Source organism: Trichoderma atroviride, chromosome 7 (assembly GCF_020647795.1).
Source record: "Trichoderma atroviride chromosome 7, complete sequence".
Classification (NCBI taxonomy): Eukaryota; Fungi; Ascomycota; class Sordariomycetes; order Hypocreales; family Hypocreaceae; genus Trichoderma; species Trichoderma atroviride.
Genome location: NC_089406.1, coordinates 2,402,817 through 2,423,057, shown reverse-complemented (window position 1 = coordinate 2,423,057; position 20,241 = coordinate 2,402,817). Strand labels below are relative to the sequence as shown.

Sequence of the window (20,241 nt, the reverse complement as noted above, 5' to 3'; positions counted from 1 at the left end):
AGAAGAAAAAGAAAAAAATTGTTTAAAAAGCGTTTAGCTAGAGGGTTCAAGCTCAAGCGAAGTGGAGATGTATCTTGCTAGTAAGGTTTGGCATCTGAAGCTGTAGCAGCAATAAGCAGCAGTCCGTATTAGCTAAGTCAGATGGCCCGTGCTTTTCCATAGTCTAACTTCCGACTTCTGAGCTTTTTTTTTTTCTTTTTTCCTTCTTTTCTCTCCATAGTTTCACCGCCCGTCGAATTTTTACCGTCATGTCTTTGATACTTTACGTATGTGGCATCGCGATTGCATTTGACTTAGGCGGCAGAGAGAATTGTCGGCCGGTATCTACTGCTCTAGAATAAAGTCTGAAAGGGTGGTTCGAATGGTTGACACATGCTCACTTGAAAATCTGTGTTTGTGCGATGTAATGTGACTTGCTTTCGGATTTGTGTATGGCCTCATCTGTAGAACTGGCACCCGACGCGACTCATCAGATCTGGCCAAGTAAAACTCCGAGAGTAAATTGGCTCCCAGTATCTGGACAAAGATGGTATTATGCTATTCTAGATGTTTACTGGCTGCCAGTTATTGCTGATGCAAAGTCCTCCCACCGCGTGCTTGCCCAATTGAGGAATTCCTTCGATGTCAGTAGCTTCGCTGTCATGACCGTGCCTCCATGCTTCGAGATGGACAGAATCCTTCTTGAGCCTCCCGTACAGTCAATGACAATTGTGACTGTCTCGTCGCATAATGACTCCTCCAAGGTATCTGGATCGGCCAGCAGCCAGAATTTTCCATCTGCCGGCTGGTCTTTCGTCTCTTTGCCGGTGAAAATGACTGCCGTGCATGAAATAGGCATGCTTTCCACAGTAAGGGGCTTAGGATCTTTTCTGGAGCAGAGAATCATCTCCCTGTCTGGGTCATAGCGAGCCTGAGGCAGCTTCGTATCGCGTAAAGCAGCTACCGTTGCTGCCCACGCTGCATCAAACGGGTTGCCATCGAAAGAGATGAAGAAAAGATCAATATATAATACCCAGTATGCCACCACATACTTCTCTCCTTCCTTTTGATCGCTCTCTTCAGCTCCTTCTTCCTCATCTGCGAATGAGACTTCGGCCGGTCGGTTGTGCCATATCCGCAAGTCCTCTGCTCGTAGGAGCTTGGAGCTATGTAGAAGAGAGTAGATTTTGGTGCTCAATGTTTGGGCGAGAGTTGTGGGCGGACCGCCAGGCAAGAATTGCGGTGCAGATCCGGTGGCAAGTTCGATATTAGGGACCAACAAGTCGTAATCGGATAACTCCGTCTGTGTATTGGATGCGCGGTAGTTGGGGATATTCTCTGTCAGAATGGTTTCGGCGCGGATTCCGCAAATGACTGTGGTGTCTCCTGTCCGCACCAGAGCACTTCCGTGGGCGTGTGACAAGCTGGACAGATTCACTGTGGGTTTCCGCACCTCAAAAGGAGTCCGGCCATTGCTTCGCGCAGGGGGGGGTCGATTCGTCGGATGGTTCGAGGTTTGCGAGGAGATACGGATGAGGTGAGAGTTTGGCAAAGGTAGAGCGCGATAGGCCCAGCTCTGGTGCCATGATGGTTCGAGAGTTTTTGGCGTGGTCGAGGAGTATTTTCGAGAGACGGATGCACAAATAGCGCCGTTGGGGGGAAAGAAATTTTGGGCTTTGCTTGGAATTGAGTTTTGAGCTCCCGTATCCAAAAAGGCGTCTGGAAAAGAAAACTTGGCTATCAGCCTTGCGGGGTGGGGAGCTCCAAATTATCTATAGCCAATGAAATCGGCGTGGGGTCGCAAGGCTGAGCGTGGGCTACCATTCTTCATCGCTGATACAGGAGATGACTTGGGAATTCGGAGGTCGAAAGAATGAGCCCCTATATCTATCGATGCCGTTGTTGCCGAATTAATGTAGCGAGTGGTTCGATAATTTGTCAACTGCTACTCATCTCCAGACACAAATCATCGCTAATCGGCAGCGTGGTCTAGATAAAGCTGCTCGGAACAACGTCTGGCTTCCGGCCATCACCACACGTGATCTAGCTGCAACGCCGTAGCCCAGACCCCAGAGTCTTCTACTGTACAGAGTAACTACGGACTATGCATGTTTGCACATGCTTTGAACAAGGTATTCTTGAAGAGCTAAAGTAGCAGCAACTGCAAAGAATAACTGCAGCTACTCCGTACACGAACACACAAATCAGAGACTGGAAACTGTCCTCCCTGTTGCAGAACGTGGCGTTTGATAAAGGCCATGATCGGATGATTCTCGCAGAACAGCAAGGCAGCCAGGACAAGATGTCCCAAACGATGCACGATATCCAGAGCAACAAGTGGCAGCGGCAACAGCCATCAGGCGGCCCTACGAGAGACGCCATCTCACGCGAAGCGAACAGCCAGCCAGATGCTACAGTACAGTATGCCAGGCAAAGGATGCTCTCTGTACGACTGGTTCCTGACAAAGAGCCCGTTATGAGCAAAATTGGCGGCCATCTTACATGTCCCCGCACCCCCGTTTCTTGAGCCCGCTGCCGTCCCTCTAGGCTGAGCGGCGAATCAGACGCCCCAGCTTGCCGCCCGTGTCCAAGACAGGCCCCTCCAACCGAGTGCCGCCCGTCGAATCACGGTGCAGAGTGCATATGGCTCGCCGAGCTCGTCACCAACAGCCCTCCAACGCCGTTTTTCACTTGTCCAAACGGTCCTCGATTTGCAGCTGCTCGAGCTCGTGAGTGGCTCAATCTTCAAGCCGGAGCTCCCCCCTCATTTCAGTCATTCCAGTCATTTGAGGGCTAATTACCTAATTGGGAGGAGGGACTTTGATGTTGGTGGCGGCGAGTTCGTGATTGTCGTTGCTCCACTGCCTTTGCTTGGCGAGCGAGGACGTGATTTCCTGGCGGCAGAGAATGGCCCGAGTTTCCAGCACTGTGGCCGTTGAAAAGTCTGGGAGCCTGTTTCTTGGTCAAAACGGAGTTGTTCGAGATCTCCCTGCGTTGTCGTCAGCAAAGTCGGAGACCAAATGCCAGCCGCAGAGCGGATCGACGGCAGCTCGACTTTGGACGAAGAATCTGCCATGAATCGATCCCTCGTTAGCTTCCGCCCGTGCTTGTGCAGTCTGCAGACGAATCCTTGCCCGAGCATCAATCGTCTGCCGAGAAGAGGCCAGCCGCCCCCACCGGTCACTAGCAAGTTCCACTGATTACTGCTTTGTCGCAGCAGTACCTGTTCTTTGCCAGACTGGGGACACACCATGTCTGCATTCCGGAGCTATGCCCGTGGATTGACCTGCATGCTGCCTTGTTCGTCACCTTGCCTGTCACACTGGACCGCGCCAATTTGCCCGCCTCGGCGTGGTCACCCCCGGATGCACAAAAGTCAGCCACCAAGCGACCAATCTGGCGACCTGCCCAGCCGCTGGGGTCTGTGCTTCCCGTTAATCTCTGCAGCTTTTCTGCCTCCTGCTTTGGCCGGGCTGTCCGATTGATTGATTCGAGATGTCACAGTTCTTGCATCGTTCCATTCCCCGCTCACATGGCGATATAGCACATCACCACCGCCTGATGCTCGTTCGTATCTGATCCGCCGCTTGTCGCCCGCCATTACAATGGCCATTGCTGCTTGCGGCAATCTATCGTTAATGTGATCCACCGGCTTAAAAACCCTTGTATCACTTGCTCCATGCCGAGTGCAGGGAGCTAGGAAGCTGTAGGAGCCATGTCTGTCTGTGCTTTATATCCTCACGGGCCGCCACATCCTAGCCCCCGCCATCCATCATTTGTTGATCAATCTTCACAATCCCGCTGCTCAAGCTCTTTCGCTTACTGCTGGCGTTTGATCATATCGAGAAGTCTGGTACTCCTCGTTATGACTGCAGGGCGCGCTGTTTGATTGCCACTCGTTTACGGCAGCAAGTCCGTCCTCATCGCTGATCGCTGATCGGTGGCTGTAAGCGCCCAGGCGGCTGTAATGCGATAAAAGCACTCGCTCTCCTTGGCCCAGCTTGAAACCGCGAGCCTTCCCATTGCCTGCGTCCCACACAAGCGCGGAGTGATACTACCAACGCGTCCTACTCCAACTCCCTGCGTGTCATCACCACTTTTGCTACGGCGCAGCTGAAGCGACTCAGCTGGCCATAATGGCACCCCAGGTGCAGGAGCTCACCTTGCAAGCCACGCGAAGCGTTTCCGATGTTGTCAAGCGGATACTGATTCCCTTGACTCCTACAAGCCCGCCGGGCCTTATTCAAGCCAACACTGTCGATCCTTGGGCCAAAGCCGGCAAATATGCTCTGGGATGGACCTATTTTGCAGCCGCGCTCTCGGGCTGCGTATTCTTGGTCCGCGTGTGGCACTATTGGCAGGACAAGATCCGACAGGCCATTTACAAGCAACAAGTCGAGGCTCACTATCGAGACACTTACAATGTTGACGCCGAGTTTGTCATGGATGCGATTCGCTCCGGCACGGCCTCGGAGTTCTTCACTGAGGGTAACCATATAGGCGAGAACAAATTTCGTCCGAAAGCGCATTTCTCTTCCATTGGATTTGTAAACGATACGTTGGCATTGTTTCGATGGGTCTTTTACCGGTCTATTCCAGATATTGCCATCGGAAAGTTTCGGTTTACCTTCTCCTCGCTTGCGGTCCTGACGGCCACCTTTATCGCCTTGGCTTTCGTCACCCTTTATACCTTTTTGCAGCAACCACTCTATTGGGAGAGCATTCGATTTGGAGCACCGCCTGTGGCAATCAGAGCCGGTATGCTTTCCGTGGCATTGACTCCATGGATTGTGGCAACGAGCATGAAGTCGAATTTGTTGACCCTATTCCTTGGCATTGGGCCAGAACGACTAAATGTGTTTCACCGATGGCTCAGCTACATTGCTTTATTTCTGGCCCTGGTTCACATGATCCCTTTCTACGTTCAACCTGTGTGGGATGACAACGGCATGTCTATTTGGGTTTCGGTTTTCCCACCTGGTAGCGGCATTATATACGGTAGCGGCATTGCCTGCATAGTACCATTGATTTGGCTATGTGTGACCTCTTTCCCTTGGATCCGAAGAGTTGCCTACGAATTGTTTGTCATGTGCCACGTTCCAGTCGGCATCTTGTACGTTGGCGTATTGTTCTGGCATACCAAGAATCGTCTGATGACCTGGGACTATCTCTATGTAACTGTGGCCATCTGGGGAGCTTGCAATATCGCACGACTCTTCAAGCTAAACTGGGCCAAGCCAGGACGATTGTCTTTCATGGTCGGGGATGAGGCTGCCATTACCCTAATGGCTGAGAACGCAATCAAAGTCACTATACCTACTCAGATGCGATGGAAGCCGGGCCAATATGTTTACCTTCGCATGCCTGGCATTTCCTTCTTCGACAACCATCCATTCACTATTTCATCTCTCTGCAGCGAAGATTTCCCTTCCGAGTATGGAGAGAATTACCGAGATTGTATTCTCCTCTTCAAAGCATATGGTGGCTTTACTCGCAAGGTTCTAGAAACTGCAATCGAGAAGGGCCCGTTTCATACATACCGTGCGTTTCTAGATGGCCCATACGGCGGGATGACGCGCGATTTGGCTGCTTTTGACACTTGCATCCTCATTGCGGGTGGAAGTGGCATTACTTCACTGATTTCTCAGCTTCTCTACCTGGTAAAGCGAATGCGTGATGGCAAAGCCATCAGCAGGAAAGTTGTAGTCGTTTGGGCTATGAAAAAGCTGGAAGACATGGACTGGTTCCGAGAAGAGCTGCGCATCTGCCGTGAATCTGCGCCTCCCGAGAGCGTAAGCTGCAAGTTTTTTGTCACTGGAGCAGTTCGTAATCGGCCCGGGCAGCTCATGACTGCTCCCGTCAATGGGGGAGCCAGCCGAGCCTTGACTCACAAGCTCCACGACAAACTTGATGGCTTCGTCGCAGGAATTGCTTCGAAGCGAAACTCGGCTTTTATTCAAGCTGAGGCACAGGGTGATCCGGAACGCGAGCGCGAACTCCGGGCTGAGAACGAGGATCGTATCACCGCACTTCCACACCAAAAGTTCATGCAACCTCATCAATATCCACCTCCACCACCCAACCTGCCTTCTGAAACGTCGACGCTAAATCAACCCGTTGCGTCTGAAGATGGCTTCGATCAAAACCTCAACGAAAATGGTTATCCTGTGGACAAAAAGCCACAGGACCCGGCACAAGAAATCCAACCTGTCCCAGTTCATCCTATCCCGGTTCCGGAGCTCGCGCATTTATACAACTCTGGTATTCCCGTCGGGGCTACCGAGCGTCCCATCTCTACCTTTGGCCCGCCCGCCGGGTTTGACTTTGGCTTCCCAGAAACTCCAACCGAGTTCCAAAAGAGCCTTATGCGATCCGCGTTCCCCATGCCACACCAGACTGAGGATGGTTGGACCATTGAGTACGGCCGGCCCGAACTCGGATACATGCTCAAGCAATGGGCTACTGGTGGACCAGAGGGCAGAGGCATCCTTGGCCGAAGGACCGCTGTCTTTGTCTGTGGTCCTCCGGGGATGAGAGTCGGTGTCGCTAATTCGGTGGCAAAACTCCAAGCGGAAATTTGGGGCGATGATGAGCTGGAGGAAATATTTTTGCACACGGAGAATTATGCTCTATAGAGTCGCCGTCCTCTCTGTGTGTATTTGTAGACATAAATATGGTGGATGTGGAGGATAATGACTGATGTATATTTATTTCTTTGATGTTATGATAGGCTGTAGAGCCACTGAGATACCACTTGTACATAGCACAAAACATATTTTCCTTGTTCATAATTGAAGATTATAATCCGCTCAGTCCTATGTCTCTTCTCTTTGGTCACATCTTGTATGAGGTCGATAGGCATTCAAGTTGGTGCTCTTATAGCAAGAGTAGCACGCATATCGATGCTTTGTAGTCATATTCTACAGCAGCACAACACGGCTGGTCGGTGATGGTAGTACAACTATAGCGAGACGTTGAGATTGTTAAAGTTGTCTCAATTAGCACTTTTGTGTTCAGATCGCTCCTCTATCGTAGACTTAAATCCAAAGCCTACCCTCCTTTATAGCAGACAAGCTGTTTTTTAAAGCTTTGCATCCTTGTACAGATCCATATTCACAATTGCCCTACTCACAATCTATGAACGAGCATCTCCAAAAATGAAGTTTCTCGATACTCTTATTGTTCTCGCCGTCCTCCTGAATTCTGCTTTCGCCATGTCCATCCCCGACGCTCAGAAGACGGGGGCTGGGAACATTGAAGCTGAGAATGGTGAAAATATCTGTCGGCCTCGCCTTAGTAAGACATCGTTTCACTACAGTTATCAAGAACGCTCAGTAGAAAAGTTTCTAAATTAATTTCTTTTTCTTATAGCATCTTGCACGGCTAATAAAGAGTGCTGCTCGCGCTCTTGCATCAAGCATCATAAGATCAAGGTCTGCAAATGACTGATCTTAAAGTTTGCACTGAGACTGCTAAGGAGAAATGCTGCTGGATCGCGGTTATTATGCGGCTGGAGTCACAAGATTCAGTCTCATAAGATTTTTTTGATTTCGTTATTGACTTTTCTTCATAGCATCTTTGCTATGGAAATGTTTGATGGCGCTAGGGAGAGAAAAAAAAAGTCTCCAAAGCTTCTCATCTCTTCATGTGTGGGTTGGCGGCCTACAAACTCGGGGAACAAAGGGTGATACTTCCGTTTGTGGCGATTTTTTTTTTCTTTGAGGATCTTAGGTTTCCAATTTTCATTTTCCTTTCAAACTAGTCAAAGTCACTACCTTGATGGCATGAGTCGTGGAGAATAAGGGCAGCTATGAGGCGAGCGTTGAACTTTCCGCGCACTCTATTGAGCTTGCCGGGCACCTTGATGGCTAGCGGCGTTGTCGTCATATGCCTATAGGGACCTGTATATATAGGCCGGCCGTTGTTCACTGCAAAGCTTGCTGCTGCATAGAATCCGTATTCTTTAGAAAATAACACTCGACAATAAAGCGGAAATATTCGCATTTTAATTTTGCTTTGCTGGGCCTCCAAATTTCCCTATTTTTTGACTTAAGAGAAGCATTTATTCGAGCGTTGGATATACCCACTTTATCGCACTCGCACGACACCATGCTCGACTACGACGAAGGCGTGCTTAACAAGATGGAGAAGGGATGGGCGATTGCGACGCGCTGCTCAGAACAAAGGCTAAAGAGAATATACGAGTGGACAGACGCAGAGCTCAATACCGCCATCAAGGAAGGGATGGTGATGCTGGAGACTGTTTGCGTGTTTGTGCACGGATGTATCAAATCAGGACAATACAAGTGCGCTAAGCTGCCATTCCATCCCCGCCGATATGATATTGATCATGATTGCTGACTTTTGAATGTTGATCGTGTCAGACTTCCAGCTGATTTTTGGAAGATTCTTCATTCCGAGTATGGCATCGTCGTTTACCCGTCGGCCTTGACAGAGAGCATTGCTGCTGTGGGCGTGGGAGCGGCTCAGACCTTCTCGGAGGTGTACAGCAGTCATATCGGTAAGGGAATTGAAAGCCAAATCCGCATATCTGAGTTGATGCGCTAACTGTTGCGTCTTTGAATAGTCATGCTTGGAAGACGAGATACGGACCATCCACCGCTTTGCCCGTTTGAATATATAAAAGAGCCGCTGCCGGTATACGAGAAATGAGAAGATAAAGATTTGAATGACTGGTCGTGGTTTGGAATTAAGAAGCGAGGTTAAAGGATACGAGTATCTCGTATGCTAATAGATGATAGCGCAAGAGGAAACATTTCCAAGATAAAAAAAACTTAGAAGAGCAACATCACTCATGCTTATGAATCCGTCTTTTGTCCCATGGCGCCATCTCGGTTTGCCCTCCAGACGCCTTCTTCACCCTCAAATTCTTCCCTCTTCCATACCTCTACTCTTGACTTGCACGCTTCTAGGGCCTCTTCTCCTGCCAGCCAGGCAGCTTTTCTGTGTGGCGACGAGACTGCGATGAGGATACTTTCTTCGCCTATGGGTACAGTGCCTAGACGGTGAATCATAGAGATGCCCTTGAGTCCGTGCTTGGTGAGGATGTCTTTGCAGATAGCTAGCATTGATCTCAGTGCCAATTTGTTATAGGCCGTGTACTGAAGCTCCTTGACCGGCTTTCCGGCAAAGTTGTCTCTCGTGGTTCCTATAAATTTTGTTTTATTAAAGTGAGTCATTTGGAACGCATGTTGTCTGAGATGAGAGTGTCCTATAACCAACCTGCGAATAGGACGATTGCCCCCGCCATGGGGCTGCGGACCTTGTCTATCGCCGCTTGGATATTGAGGAAATCATGCGTTAAGCCCACATAACAGTTTTGTTCCGACATCTCCCATATTTCATTTGCGTCGCCGTCTTTGATGTCTCCCATGGCTGGTGGCGAAAGCAGTTCAATGCTGAACAGAGTGAGACAGTTTCGTAGACGTGAGACAAGTGACAAATGAATGAGGGGTGGTATTGCGAAAAAGGAGCGCTCGGGATATCCAAAAAGATGCAATATAAAGTAGATGTATATGAGAAGAAGATATGACTGAAATGATATTGTAAAAGCGAGACGAAGATCCAAAAAGTATAATCGTGATGCAGGCTGTTTGCAAAGGTTTAAGCGCAGTCCAGACGGCTTGTCGGGCATGTACCTTGCACCAAGGAATATGTGAGGGGTGACACGCGACCTTCCCCACCGGAACGCAGCGCGGCTGAGTCAGCGTTCAGCTGCTAAAGTTGCTGGGCATTCCGTAAACTCAGTCCGCCATACATGCAATCGATATGCCAACATATCCCACCAATGGCTTGTTCCCTTGTCTTCAGCCTTACTCGACCAAGCCATCGCTAACCCTTTTCACTCCCTATTCTTCTGCTGTATTTCTTCTTGCTTCCTCCATCCGCATCTCCATCTTGACGCCCTCTATATATTGTGCGCTGATTGCCCTCCGTCGTTATGCGCGACGACCATCACGCACGATCCCCAGACCGGGGCAGAGACCGAGAACGCCATCGCGACGCTCGCTACTCTCGACCACGAGACTTGCAGCACCGGCCGGACGACTACCAACCATCGCGGCAGGGTAAAGACACGGCCCGCGCACTCATGGGAGCTTAGCTCCAGCTTCGGGACACACCTTGGCAGATGAAATTGAGCTTGACGGCTAACTTGCCCACGGGTCAACGAGGCTATTCACAGTCTCCGTCCAGGGACGACGACATGCACATGCACGACGGCGGCGCGTGGGACCGGCGCGACCATCGCCCCAGGCCGTACTCGCAGCATCAGCATCAGCATCCCTACCGCGACGCTCCTGATGCGCGCCCAAGGCGAGACCGGAGCCCTCATGACTGGAGCCGTGACAACCAGGGCAGCATGTATAGCGATGACTATCACCGTGGACGCCGTGAACAAGAAGCTAGAGGCAACGACTATGCCTCCCCTTCGTATCGCGATAGGCGGCCTTACAACTCTCGATCGCCGCACAGGGACTATTACAGCAGGAGTCGGTCTCGCAGTCCGGGCCTGGACGGCGGCCGATTAAGAGAAGCTGGCCCGCCTAGCGACACCGTCATATTTGAAGGGCTACCCGGCAAGATAGATGCAGATGAGGTCCGTACTGTTTGACGAGTTTAAAGAGCATGCCGAAGAAGAGAACAACAGGACGTAATGTATGTCTAATCAAAGCGCGAATCCAGCTACGAGAGAGCATTGTGCAGAGCTGCATCTCGGACGACTTCCCATTAGTCGATGTCCGGATAACTCACGCCAAAGGTATGTCTATCTGTTGACTTTATATGCCGAGAATATGTCACTAACTTTTGTTAAGGAAAACGCAGGGCTTTCATTCAGTTTGAGGATGTTGACCATGCAGCCGCCTTTATCAATGAAAACTTCCCAAAAGTCCGCATCACTCTGCCTCACACCACTGATGACGCTCCAGATGGCAAGATTAGTGCCTATATCCACTTTGCTCATCGCAGAGATGACACAGAAGCGCGTGTTTCCGGCGGCGGCCAATGGGTCTGCCAACCTGTAAGGTTATCTCTGCTGCATTAACTAGAGCCATAACTAACTTGAAATGTACGCAGTGCGGTTTCAGTAACTATTCTTCACGCACAAAGTGCAAGCGGTGCGGCACGTCACCATCTTGTATGTTGCTAAACACATACTCTCAACGCTATCCATGGCTGACGACTTATATCATTCTTAGCTTCAGCAATGCATCTCAGCCTAAACCCAGCGGCCGATGTGGGCGATGCACCTACGCAGATCCTGGTAGTCTATCCCCTACCTGCGTTCGTTAACGAGGACATGTTTGCTGCGGATATGAAGCGACTTGAGCTTGAGAAGCCTGACGCAGCCGGTCAGAAGCTGGCATCGGGCTCAAAGCTGCAATCGACTGCTCCAGCTGATCGTGCCGCTCGAACTGGTGCACGCCCAGGATCGCTGCACCGCGTATTCTTGATGCGCGATCCTAGCACTGAGGAGTCGGCTAAATATGGCTTTGCTGAGTTCTGGACTCTGCAAGATGCTGTTGACGCCATGGCCAAAATCAAGCTGCTGCCATCTTTTACTGTTTCGGCTTGCGCCGTCACCGTTTCGCATATTCACATGGGAGTGTTTGTTCCTGAAGAGCATCAGATTATGCCTGAAACAGAACGATACTCCTTCAATCCTCTGTTCAATCCTACTCTGCGTGTTCGATACCGCGATCTACGAGCATATCCCAGCCAAAAGGTTGTTGCCGCCGAATCCCTTGAGAATCCCACGGGAAACGGAGAGCCCAAAGGCGGCGAGCAGGACAATAGCAAAAAGGCAAAGAAAAGAAAAGCAGATGATCCCCTGGGCGCTACCCTCAAGAAGTCAGCCCCAGCTATGGCTGGCCACATGGCCATGTGGCAGAAGAAGCATGAAGAGATCCATGTAAATGAACCAGGTGGCACAGCGGCAGCAAAACAGCCTTCACAGCCTGCAAAGAGCTCCAAGGCAGCGCCTATCAAGTTTTCAATTACAGGAACATCCATGCAAGCTACTGATCCTCCACCTCCTTCATTACCGCCTCCGGCACCTCCCGCAGATCCAGCACCTCCACCTCCGAGCGAACAGAACGACGACAATACCTCTGCGAGCAAGCCTGAGACGACAACCAAAGCCGAGAAGCCGGTCACTCCATACGGGGACAGAGATAAACTTCAATGTCTTCTTTGCATGCGCAAATTCAAGTCACTAGACGAACTAGGTCGCCATGAAGGTTCGCAGCTACACGCAGAAAAGCTGCAAGATGAGCAGTCTATCAAGAATGCACTAGAGAGATTAGCAAAACGGGGTATCCAGCCGCAGACGCAAGCAGAAGCAGATGATGATGCCAGCTCTACGGCACCGAAATATCGTGACAGAGCCAAGGAGCGGCGTCAACAGTGGAATCAGCCCAAGAAGCCTTTGCCAACCTCAAGCGATAAAGGCGCTCCAGGAGTCCAAAAGGACCAGGCCAAACCCCCAGCTCAAGAGAAAGCTCCGGTCCAGTCCAAGGGCGCCGGCATGCTTGCCAAGATGGGTTGGACGACTGGCACTGGCCTGGGAGCTAATGCGGAGGGACGCACTGAGAGTATCGTGACCAACGTATATCGGGAGGGCGTCGGCCTCGGGGCTGAGGGTGCGAATCTGGGCAATGCACAGGCTTATGGAGAGAGCAGGACATTGAATAATCGCCAGGATTACATGAATGCTGTGAATGACCTGGCGAGAGAACGGTTTTTCAACGAGTTTGGTGGAAAGAAGGATGAGAAGAATGGCGAGCAAAAGGACGAGTAGAAAGACTGGGGAGACGAAACGAAAGGGAGGCAGTGAGGCAATAATAGGCACAATGTATTGGAGGATCGGAGCTGAGGGATATGCTCCTGCATACAGGGAAAGGCGTTTTATTTAGATTTAAAAATCGTCTTCTATGGCTATAATTGACAGCTACTTCTTTGGCAGAGATTTTTACCCCGTTATTAGCCATGTTTGGAACCTAGAGTAAATGCCTTTCCCATGAAGACAACCCTCGAAGCTATACGAATAGTTCTCTTGAGGAAAGTTGTGGTTTGAATGTCAAGAAATCTTTATTTATCAGAATTATATATATAATGTTTTCAGCGCCTATTTGTATGTGCGCTTGGTATATTCAACAAATTCATAACATATGCAACGTATTCGAGAAGCCAGCATCGCTTCCATACCTCTCTCATTTCGTATCCAAACATTTTTATACCATGACTCGCAAATTTACGAGGATCCTGCCATGTGCTCTCACGTCACCCATAATAGTAATAGTTATTAGTTGAGAAAAAAAATATCCTAAACACCTCGCTATATTTGCTTCTTTTTTTTTTCTATAGCGCAGTCATAATCATAGAAAGAGTCACAAAGAGGGTGCCTGCAATAGCGGCCGAGAAGGCAGGATACAGCGCGACGCCGGCGTTGTCTAAAGAAGCGTTAGAACTGGTCAGGGTTGCCAAGGATACTGGGAGTCTTACCTTTGCCCGAGGAGTCGCCGTCGTCACTCGAACTGTCGTCGGAGCCTGTGGAAACGGGGCCTGGAATAGATTTGGAGCCTGCCTGGAACTCAATGATGGAGCTGCTGGTTGAATTGAGCGTCGCCTGGGCAATGCCGACCTGCTGGTTCTGCAGGTCATACACGACATAGGCGGAGCGCAAGAAAGTGTCTCCAAGGAGAACGAATTGGTCGGATGAGATGCCGAAATCCGAGGTGGAAGCCATGCCGAACGTGCAGACGCCGCTCCAGCCCTTGAATACCTGCTTCAGGGTTGGGTCCGAGAAGATCTGATCTTGGACGCTGGCCAAGTTGTTGATGACCATTTCGTCAATGGGCACTTGGATGGTCTTGTTTGTAAACTGGAAGCTGAGAGACGTATCCTTGAGATTCGCCTTGGCGCAGTCGACAAACGGATTAGGAACGCCTTGGACGTTCATGACGCCAAACTCTTTCCAAACAGCTTGTACGACATCACCCGGGAGAAGACTGATGGTCGAACCAGAGTCGAGAACGGCGGTGGCGTTGACCGAAGGAGTATCGACGCCAGATACCTTGAGTCCATTCAACTGGACGGCGTACATGACAATATCCGAAGTCCTAGAAACGGATGCAGGGAGCGATTGGAAGGGCAGAGTGGCGAGACCGCCGTGGAACTTGTCGGTATCGACGCCGCCGAAGAGAATAGAGCCCTGGCTGGTCTGCAGATCATTGAGGTAGAGACTGAAGGCGGGCATGGCAATGATCTTTTGAGAAACCATGTTTTCGATGACGGTCGGATATTTGATTGCAGCCGCCTCGTTTGACCTGAATCCCAAGCCCATAAGGCCTGTTCCACGGACAGACTCCAGGGCCAGGCCCATTTGCTGGTTCTTAATCGCGGCGTTGTTGATGGTAACGGTGTCTTTGAAGTATCTGCCCCTGATGTTGCGGCCATCTAGATAGGTGATGTTGAAGAGCTGTCTAGTTGAATTGAAGGATTTGCTTTTGGTCTGATCAACTGCGATGCGAATGATGTTAGCCAACTGAGCTAATCTGAGACATGAGGAAATGGCCGACTTACATTGCTTTGAGCAGAATTCTCCAACTTCCTCCTGTATAATCGAGTCTGTGCAGAGATCTGCATCCACCGAGTTGACCCAGGTATCGCTACTACCAGTGTCGAGCATGAAGCTCAGCTTCTGGGGCGGCGTGCCGACGCTGAACTCGGCATAGTAACCGCCTCCAGTGATGTTGTTGAGGGCATCAAGCGCAACAGTGCCATCGCGACGCAGCAATGATGGGAGCGGGTTGCTGTCAAGGAATCGCTTCTCAAAGGGAACGGAGACGACGCCTGCAGAGGCTGTGCCAGCGGCAACAAGAGCTGCCAGCGAGGCGTACTGAAGAGTAGAGCGCATAGTGAACGGCGCAAGAAACTGCAAGCCAATCAGTCGTAAGGGGAGCGATAGATTCGACGAGGCGAGCAAGTCCAGAGCCGCCGTAAAAGAAGAAACGCGTTGTCACACAAGGAAACACGAGAATTTGCTTGGGCTCCTCTCTGTATTTAAGCATAGATTTTAAGGCTGCGGCGATTGCCCAAACGAGCTGAACAGCATCGTCGCTTGGTCGTCGCCTCATCCCTGCCGCTGCAGGAGGCTAGAGCCGCTTGGGCTGGGATATATCCGCTTGTGACCCAAAAGGTCCTGGCCACCCATGAGTCTATTTTTACCCGTTATGGGCGAGCACGATGGTGGTGAAGCTTGTTGTTGTTGGATCGAACGATGCTGAGAGAAGTGCCGTTTCAGCATGTCAGTCTTGTCTTGTCTTGCCTTGCTTTGTCTGTCTTACCTTGTCCATCAGCCATCAATATCCCAGCTCAAAACAGCCGCCAAGCCAGGAGAGCCTCGATGCCACCCGTCCCCAACGCCAAGGCGCCTTGGCTGCAGCTAGCTCGACGGACGGCGTCGCGCAGGATGAGCGTAGCACTGCTAGCATCAATTAGCTGTGAAAGTGCCATCCTTGGCAGAGCAATTCAGCCACCCGTCAATCCTTCTGGAGCTGAAGCGCCACTTGAGCGATCCAGAACGGCTGCTATTATCCACCTTCAGCGAAGAGCCTCCGTTGGACCAACGCGCTCTGTGCCCCCTGTTTTCCCATGACCTTTGAGTCCCTTGCCCATTTTGTTGGTTTTTGGATGTGCCTCGCTGCGCCACTGGCTCAATTCAAGCTAACAGAGCTCCCTGTACGATGAGTCAATGGCCGGTACAGATTAGATTAGCCGCGGATACTCAACATGGGGGATTTTGTCTGTTGCGTACTCAGAAGAGGAACTCTCGAGTAAATAGCAATGTGAAGAAAGAGTTTTTGATAGATTACTCGTAGTAGACTGATGCAAGCAATTTGGCATTGACTTTTTGGAGATTGTAGTCGGAATCGGGTTGCGTTCTTCCGTACCTTCCCTCTTTAATTAAAGCTAGAATAACACCTAACACAAGAACTTGCGCATTTGGGGGTAAGTAAATTAAGAAGCATGAGGATTCTTTTTGAATGACTTTCTTTTTCTTTATTTAAATAAACATTTAAAGCATAGGCTCTCTTGTTTAAATGTAAATTATCGTTAATTGTCAGATTACGTTGAATGAGTTAACATGTCTCTATTGCTCTGTTTCAATTTCGCTTACATGTCTAAACCATCAAAACAAAACTCGAAATGTACCCAGTCATTAAACTTATCAAAAATGACCATATGGTTTTTGTATATTTTAATGGGATCGTTGTCGCTGTCGTGTGGATCAAATAGCTCAGTCCGATAGTCCGGAGGGAGCCAAAGCAGTGGTTTTTTCGATTTCAAAAGCCAAGTAAAATCTTCGCTAAGGCTGAGCATTGGCAATTCATCGTTGTAATGTAACTGTCGCCCCTGAGAATAATACGCAAAGGGTGTCTCCATCTGCTTCGAGCGATGCATATCCAATTCCTCAGGTTCCCCAGCTGTTGGATCTGAGATAGTTCCATGGGCGCATACACCTGTAACTAGACCCCAGATGGTGATATACTTCCCGCCCAGTCTAGATGAAGACCCGAAGGGTGTATCGCTTGGTGAAAATTCTATCCATAAATCGGCAAACCGACCATTTGTTATCGTGTGTAAGCACATCCCAGATGTTAAATCCCATATTTTAATAAATCCATCACGCGACCTCGACGCTGGCCGAGTGCTGCTGGGAGAAAATGCAGCTTCACCCTCGAATACTCGGATCCATGTACCCGTGAATCTATTCCCGATTTCCCTGTGCTGATAATCGCCTTCTGCGGTTGCTAGCTGCATGCTGTCTGGGGAAAAGGTGATACCCTCGATATGATACGACATCTTCATCGTCCGTAAGAACGTACGTGTGGCGGTGTCCCAGATCCGGATAGTTTGATCTACTGAACCTAATGCTATCCACCTCCCATTAGGCGAGAATGTTACTTTATCAATTCTGTCTCGCCATTTCGAATAGTCCCTAATTCGAATTTGTGAGGAGCTTTTAGCAGTCAGATCCCATAGTTTAATGGCGCAATCGGCAGAACCTGATGCCAGCCGCAAACCATCGGGCGAAAAAGCCAGTGTGTCGACATGATTCGTATGGCCTAGAAATTTCTGCAGACATGTACCAGTGGCAATATCCCAAATTTTGATCTCTTTGTGTCTTGTTGATGCTAGCCGCAAACCATCGGCGGAGAACACCATTGCTTTCTTGTCGTGATCGTAACAGTAAGGGTCTTTAAATGTCTGTAGGCAATTGCCAGTGGCAAGATCCCAGATGTTGATTGTGTCATATCTCGAAACTGCCACTCGCATCCTCTCAGATGAAAATGCTAATTCGTCCCTGTCTGCCAAGCGCTCCACTACTATAGCCTGTAGGCATCTGCCGGTAGCCAAATCCAAAACTTTCATGGTTTCTGTTTCCGGCTCGAAAACCACCACCTTGGCATGAAATATTCGCTCTGTAAGCACAGGTGCTTCCGTATCGACTCTTGTACTATGGGGTCCAACGACGCCGTCAAGAAATCCCGAGTTCAACTGTGCACAATCTAAGGGAAATACAAGGGACAGGACGACTTTGCTTGAGTAATTAGTATGTGTGTGAAAATCTTCACTTGTAGCAAGACTGTGAATTTCCAGAGTGGTTTCGCCCATAAGAGCCAGATGGGTGTCGTCTGCGCAAAAGCTCACTGAGTGGAAACCGCCTTCCATAGTCTTGAGGTGAGTGCCCGTGATGAGATCCCAAATCTCAACTATTCCTTCCATGGTAATCAGTGCTAATTGGATACTGCGTGATGAGAAAACCACTTTCAGGACAAGCTCGGTCTCAACGTGTGTAAACACGCTCCGGATATCAAATCCCAGACCTTGGCCTTTTTACCATACGCAACCGCCGCCAGCATTGTATTATCCGGTGAGATTGCCACTGACGCAATGGCATGTTCGTAGCTCTCAATTGTCTGTATGCACGGGCTCCAATTTGGACTAATCTTAGGTTTAGACACGATCCATTTTGGGCACTGCTCTGCCTCAAACAGCTTCCTAGATATACTTTCGCTGGGGCTGAATATAAGGGCGGAGGCATATATCTGTAGCGGATACTCTTCAATTATTTCCCTATGTGAAAAGACAAGGCGGTAGACGTCTCTAGTCAGTTCAAGCGTCTCATTCCTTTCGCTGTTTACCTATACTATCATTAGAATCTCATCTCGCAATTTCTCCTCTCAGGTTCACATACCAATATCTCTGACTTTTCTTCGGACATCCCAGTGTTGGCTTGCCAATGATCATATCCAAATTGGCCTACTGTTCTCGCGTGAGGCGCCTCATAAGTTTGATGCCTATTACCATCCATTGTGTAATGGCTTGTAATCAAGTCTTGCAGCCGTTGAATAGCAATTAGGGCCTGTGGTAATAACTTCAACAAGACCATTGCCTCTAGCCAATTTAGATACTTTCCTTTGAGGAACGAGTGAAGTATTCCGTCGTTTTGGAATAGTTGAGGTTGCCTGCAGCGAGCCAGGTGCTCAATCCAAAATGCACAGCAGTATGCTTTTGATGCTAATGGGTTTGGGTTTGGTGGCGTGATTTCATCCACATGTCCTCCTGGTGATCTGATGTTGTAGATATCACACCGGAGGATCTTATCCAACATATTGAGTGAAATTTCAAACATCTTTGAGTGTTGATGCTCAATCCCTCCGGGGAAAATACTGGTAGCTCCCTTATGCGTCATATAGTCTTTAACAGACTGGTGGATGAAGTATATGGTTTTGTCCACAATGGTTATAAATGATCCACAGACTTTAGCCAAGTACTCGATATCGCTTGAAAGATACCTGACCTTGGTGGCGATTAATTGTGAGCTGCTGAATAGGTATAATTCATCAATATGAAGCGGTCGCTCAGCGGCAGTGACTGTTGCTAGGAGACTTAGACAGGCCTCTGTGTCATTTTTCCATCCCTTTTTTGAACGCTCCATTATCTCATCATAGAGGCTTTCCAGGTCTTCAGGCATTTCTTCCAAGATTCTTTCGATATGAGGACGGCCAGCATCTCGTAGCTGTTGGGCAACAAGTGTTACCCATAAAAAGGTACCGTTTGCCTTTGTTTTGAGTATATTAATAGTCTTCTCGCGAAGATTATCATCACCCTTGAGCGCCTCAATGTCTCGAGCACAGCGATCTATATATGTGTCAACAGCACTGGAGACATGGGCTGCATTGCTTTTCAGTTCCAATATTAGCCTGCTGTCAATCGCCTTCAGGGCGTGTTCAATTTCTCTCTCGTTTCGACTAGATACCAACCACTTGATGCGGCTGCTCGTGTCCATGATGAGATTAAGGAGTGATTTTCGCGATTCTTGGTGTTGGCATTCATCAAGGGCGTCAATAATAAAGGTGTAATCTGCCATGCATGGATCTTGAGTAATAGTTGTAAAAATCCGGCTTAGCGCAACCCACGCATTAGTTCCTTCTAAGTAACCTCTTGGTTCCTTTTTTATTTGTTCCTGGACGGATGAAAGAAGGCTTTGATTTTGTCGAAGGACTAAGTAAATCAAGCCCCTGATAATAGCGGTGGCTGTATTAAGTCGAGTATCTGTGCCTTGACAGAAGAAATAGACGAATTTCTCTTGTAGCTTGCAATTGTTTTCGAAATCTTCGATGATTCCACAGAGAAGCATTGTTTTGCCTTTTCCAGGGTCCCCTTTAATCCAAAAAACTCCATTGTTTTGCTTGTCGCGCCATTTTTTAAAATCGTTGTGTTCGAGGATCCAGCGATACGAGTCGTGTATAAGGGGACCCTTGGATTCAAGTATTCGTTTTTTATCATCCACGGGATTCGTTTTGCTGATTTCTTGGAGAAAAGCATTGTCCGCATCAAAGGGGTCTTCAAAACCAATTAGCAAAGCCAGACCACGATTACAGACAGCTTATAGGCCTCATACCAGCATTGACGTTAGTGATGTTGTTAGTTATATCTCCAAGAAATAGTGTTGCATCATTTCCAAAAGTATTTCCCAAAACCTCTCTCGTTGCCATTTTTCACGATACTTTGGTGGTTTGGAGGAAATATTGGATCAAACGACGAAGATGGGATCAGATGGCTAGTTGATGTGTAAAGGTGTAAAGAACTAGGCAGCTGAAGTAGATCCAGCATATGAAATATATTGAGCTTATTACTAGTTACGTATGTATCAGGCATACAAGCATATCG

At 49.1% G+C, this 20,241-nt stretch overlaps 9 protein-coding genes across 9 annotated transcripts; 5 read left to right on the top strand and 4 right to left on the bottom strand.

The window, feature by feature from the left end:
* Nucleotides 1–550: 550 nt before the first annotated feature.
* Nucleotides 551–1,810, bottom strand: TrAtP1_012814 (uncharacterized protein; the record flags this gene model as incomplete). Its single annotated transcript, XM_014088526.2, has 2 exons — nt 551–1,698; nt 1,801–1,810. The coding sequence occupies 2 exons, from the start codon at nt 1,808–1,810 to the stop codon at nt 551–553; spliced, it is 1,158 nt and encodes a 385-aa protein (XP_013944001.2).
* Nucleotides 1,811–2,999: 1,189 nt separating this feature from the next.
* Nucleotides 3,000–3,623, top strand: TrAtP1_012813 (uncharacterized protein; the record flags this gene model as incomplete). The annotated part of the gene is made up of 3 exons (XM_066115688.1): nt 3,000–3,068; nt 3,197–3,399; nt 3,524–3,623. The coding sequence occupies 3 exons, from the start codon at nt 3,000–3,002 to the stop codon at nt 3,621–3,623; spliced, it is 372 nt and encodes a 123-aa protein (XP_065971787.1).
* Nucleotides 3,624–4,115: 492 nt separating this feature from the next.
* Nucleotides 4,116–6,614, top strand: TrAtP1_012812 (uncharacterized protein; the record flags this gene model as incomplete). The annotated part of the gene is made up of 1 exon (XM_014088886.2): nt 4,116–6,614. One exon carries the CDS (start codon nt 4,116–4,118, stop codon nt 6,612–6,614), a length of 2,499 nt encoding a protein of 832 aa, XP_013944361.2.
* A 1,265-nt stretch (nt 6,615–7,879) lies between these two features.
* Nucleotides 7,880–9,601, bottom strand: TrAtP1_012810 (uncharacterized protein). The gene is made up of 2 exons (XM_014088523.2): nt 9,223–9,601; nt 7,880–9,148 (listed from the first exon to the last, which is right to left on the bottom strand). The coding sequence occupies exons 1-2, from the start codon at nt 9,371–9,373 to the stop codon at nt 8,799–8,801; spliced, it is 501 nt and encodes a 166-aa protein (XP_013943998.2). The 5' UTR covers nt 9,374–9,601; the 3' UTR covers nt 7,880–8,798.
* TrAtP1_012811 (uncharacterized protein) lies at nt 8,089–8,652 on the top strand (the record flags this gene model as incomplete). Its single annotated transcript, XM_014088524.2, has 3 exons — nt 8,089–8,285; nt 8,364–8,500; nt 8,567–8,652. 3 exons carry the CDS (start codon nt 8,089–8,091, stop codon nt 8,650–8,652), a joined length of 420 nt encoding a protein of 139 aa, XP_013943999.2.
* Nucleotides 9,602–9,940: 339 nt separating the features above from the next.
* TrAtP1_012809 (uncharacterized protein) lies at nt 9,941–10,102 on the top strand (the record flags this gene model as incomplete). Its single annotated transcript, XM_066115687.1, has 1 exon — nt 9,941–10,102. One exon carries the CDS (start codon nt 9,941–9,943, stop codon nt 10,100–10,102), a length of 162 nt encoding a protein of 53 aa, XP_065971786.1.
* A 27-nt stretch (nt 10,103–10,129) lies between these two features.
* On the top strand, nt 10,130–12,799 carry TrAtP1_012808 (uncharacterized protein; the record flags this gene model as incomplete). The annotated part of the gene is made up of 5 exons (XM_066115686.1): nt 10,130–10,597; nt 10,684–10,759; nt 10,815–11,020; nt 11,077–11,137; nt 11,199–12,799. 5 exons carry the CDS (start codon nt 10,130–10,132, stop codon nt 12,797–12,799), a joined length of 2,412 nt encoding a protein of 803 aa, XP_065971785.1.
* Nucleotides 12,800–13,073: 274 nt separating this feature from the next.
* TrAtP1_012807 (uncharacterized protein) lies at nt 13,074–16,116 on the bottom strand. The gene is made up of 3 exons (XM_014088521.2): nt 14,584–16,116; nt 13,504–14,520; nt 13,074–13,451 (listed from the first exon to the last, which is right to left on the bottom strand). Exons 1-3 carry the CDS (start codon nt 14,915–14,917, stop codon nt 13,360–13,362), a joined length of 1,443 nt encoding a protein of 480 aa, XP_013943996.2. The 5' UTR covers nt 14,918–16,116; the 3' UTR covers nt 13,074–13,359.
* A 1,478-nt stretch (nt 16,117–17,594) lies between these two features.
* On the bottom strand, nt 17,595–19,357 carry TrAtP1_012806 (uncharacterized protein; the record flags this gene model as incomplete). Its single annotated transcript, XM_066115685.1, has 2 exons — nt 17,595–18,209; nt 18,263–19,357. 2 exons carry the CDS (start codon nt 19,355–19,357, stop codon nt 17,835–17,837), a joined length of 1,470 nt encoding a protein of 489 aa, XP_065971784.1. The 3' UTR covers nt 17,595–17,834.
* Between the last annotated feature and the right edge of the window lie 884 nt (nt 19,358–20,241).

Bases quoted from the DNA above. Each gene is read 5' to 3' on its own strand.
- TrAtP1_012807 (XM_014088521.2), bottom strand. From the start codon at position 14,917: ATGCGCTCTACTCTTCAGTACGCCTCGCTGGCAGCTCTTGTTGCCGCT. The intron at 14,521-14,583 runs GTAAGTCGGCCA...TTCGCATCGCAG, and splicing joins AGAATTCTGCTCAAAGCAAT to TTGATCAGACCAAAAGCAAA. The intron at 13,452-13,503 runs GTAAGACTCCCA...ACGCTTCTTTAG, and splicing joins CGGCGACTCCTCGGGCAAAG to ACAACGCCGGCGTCGCGCTG.
- TrAtP1_012810 (XM_014088523.2), bottom strand. From the start codon at position 9,373: ATGGGAGACATCAAAGACGGCGACGCAAATGAAATATGGGAGATGTCG. The intron at 9,149-9,222 runs GTTGGTTATAGG...CAAAATTTATAG, and splicing joins GGCAATCGTCCTATTCGCAG to GAACCACGAGAGACAACTTT.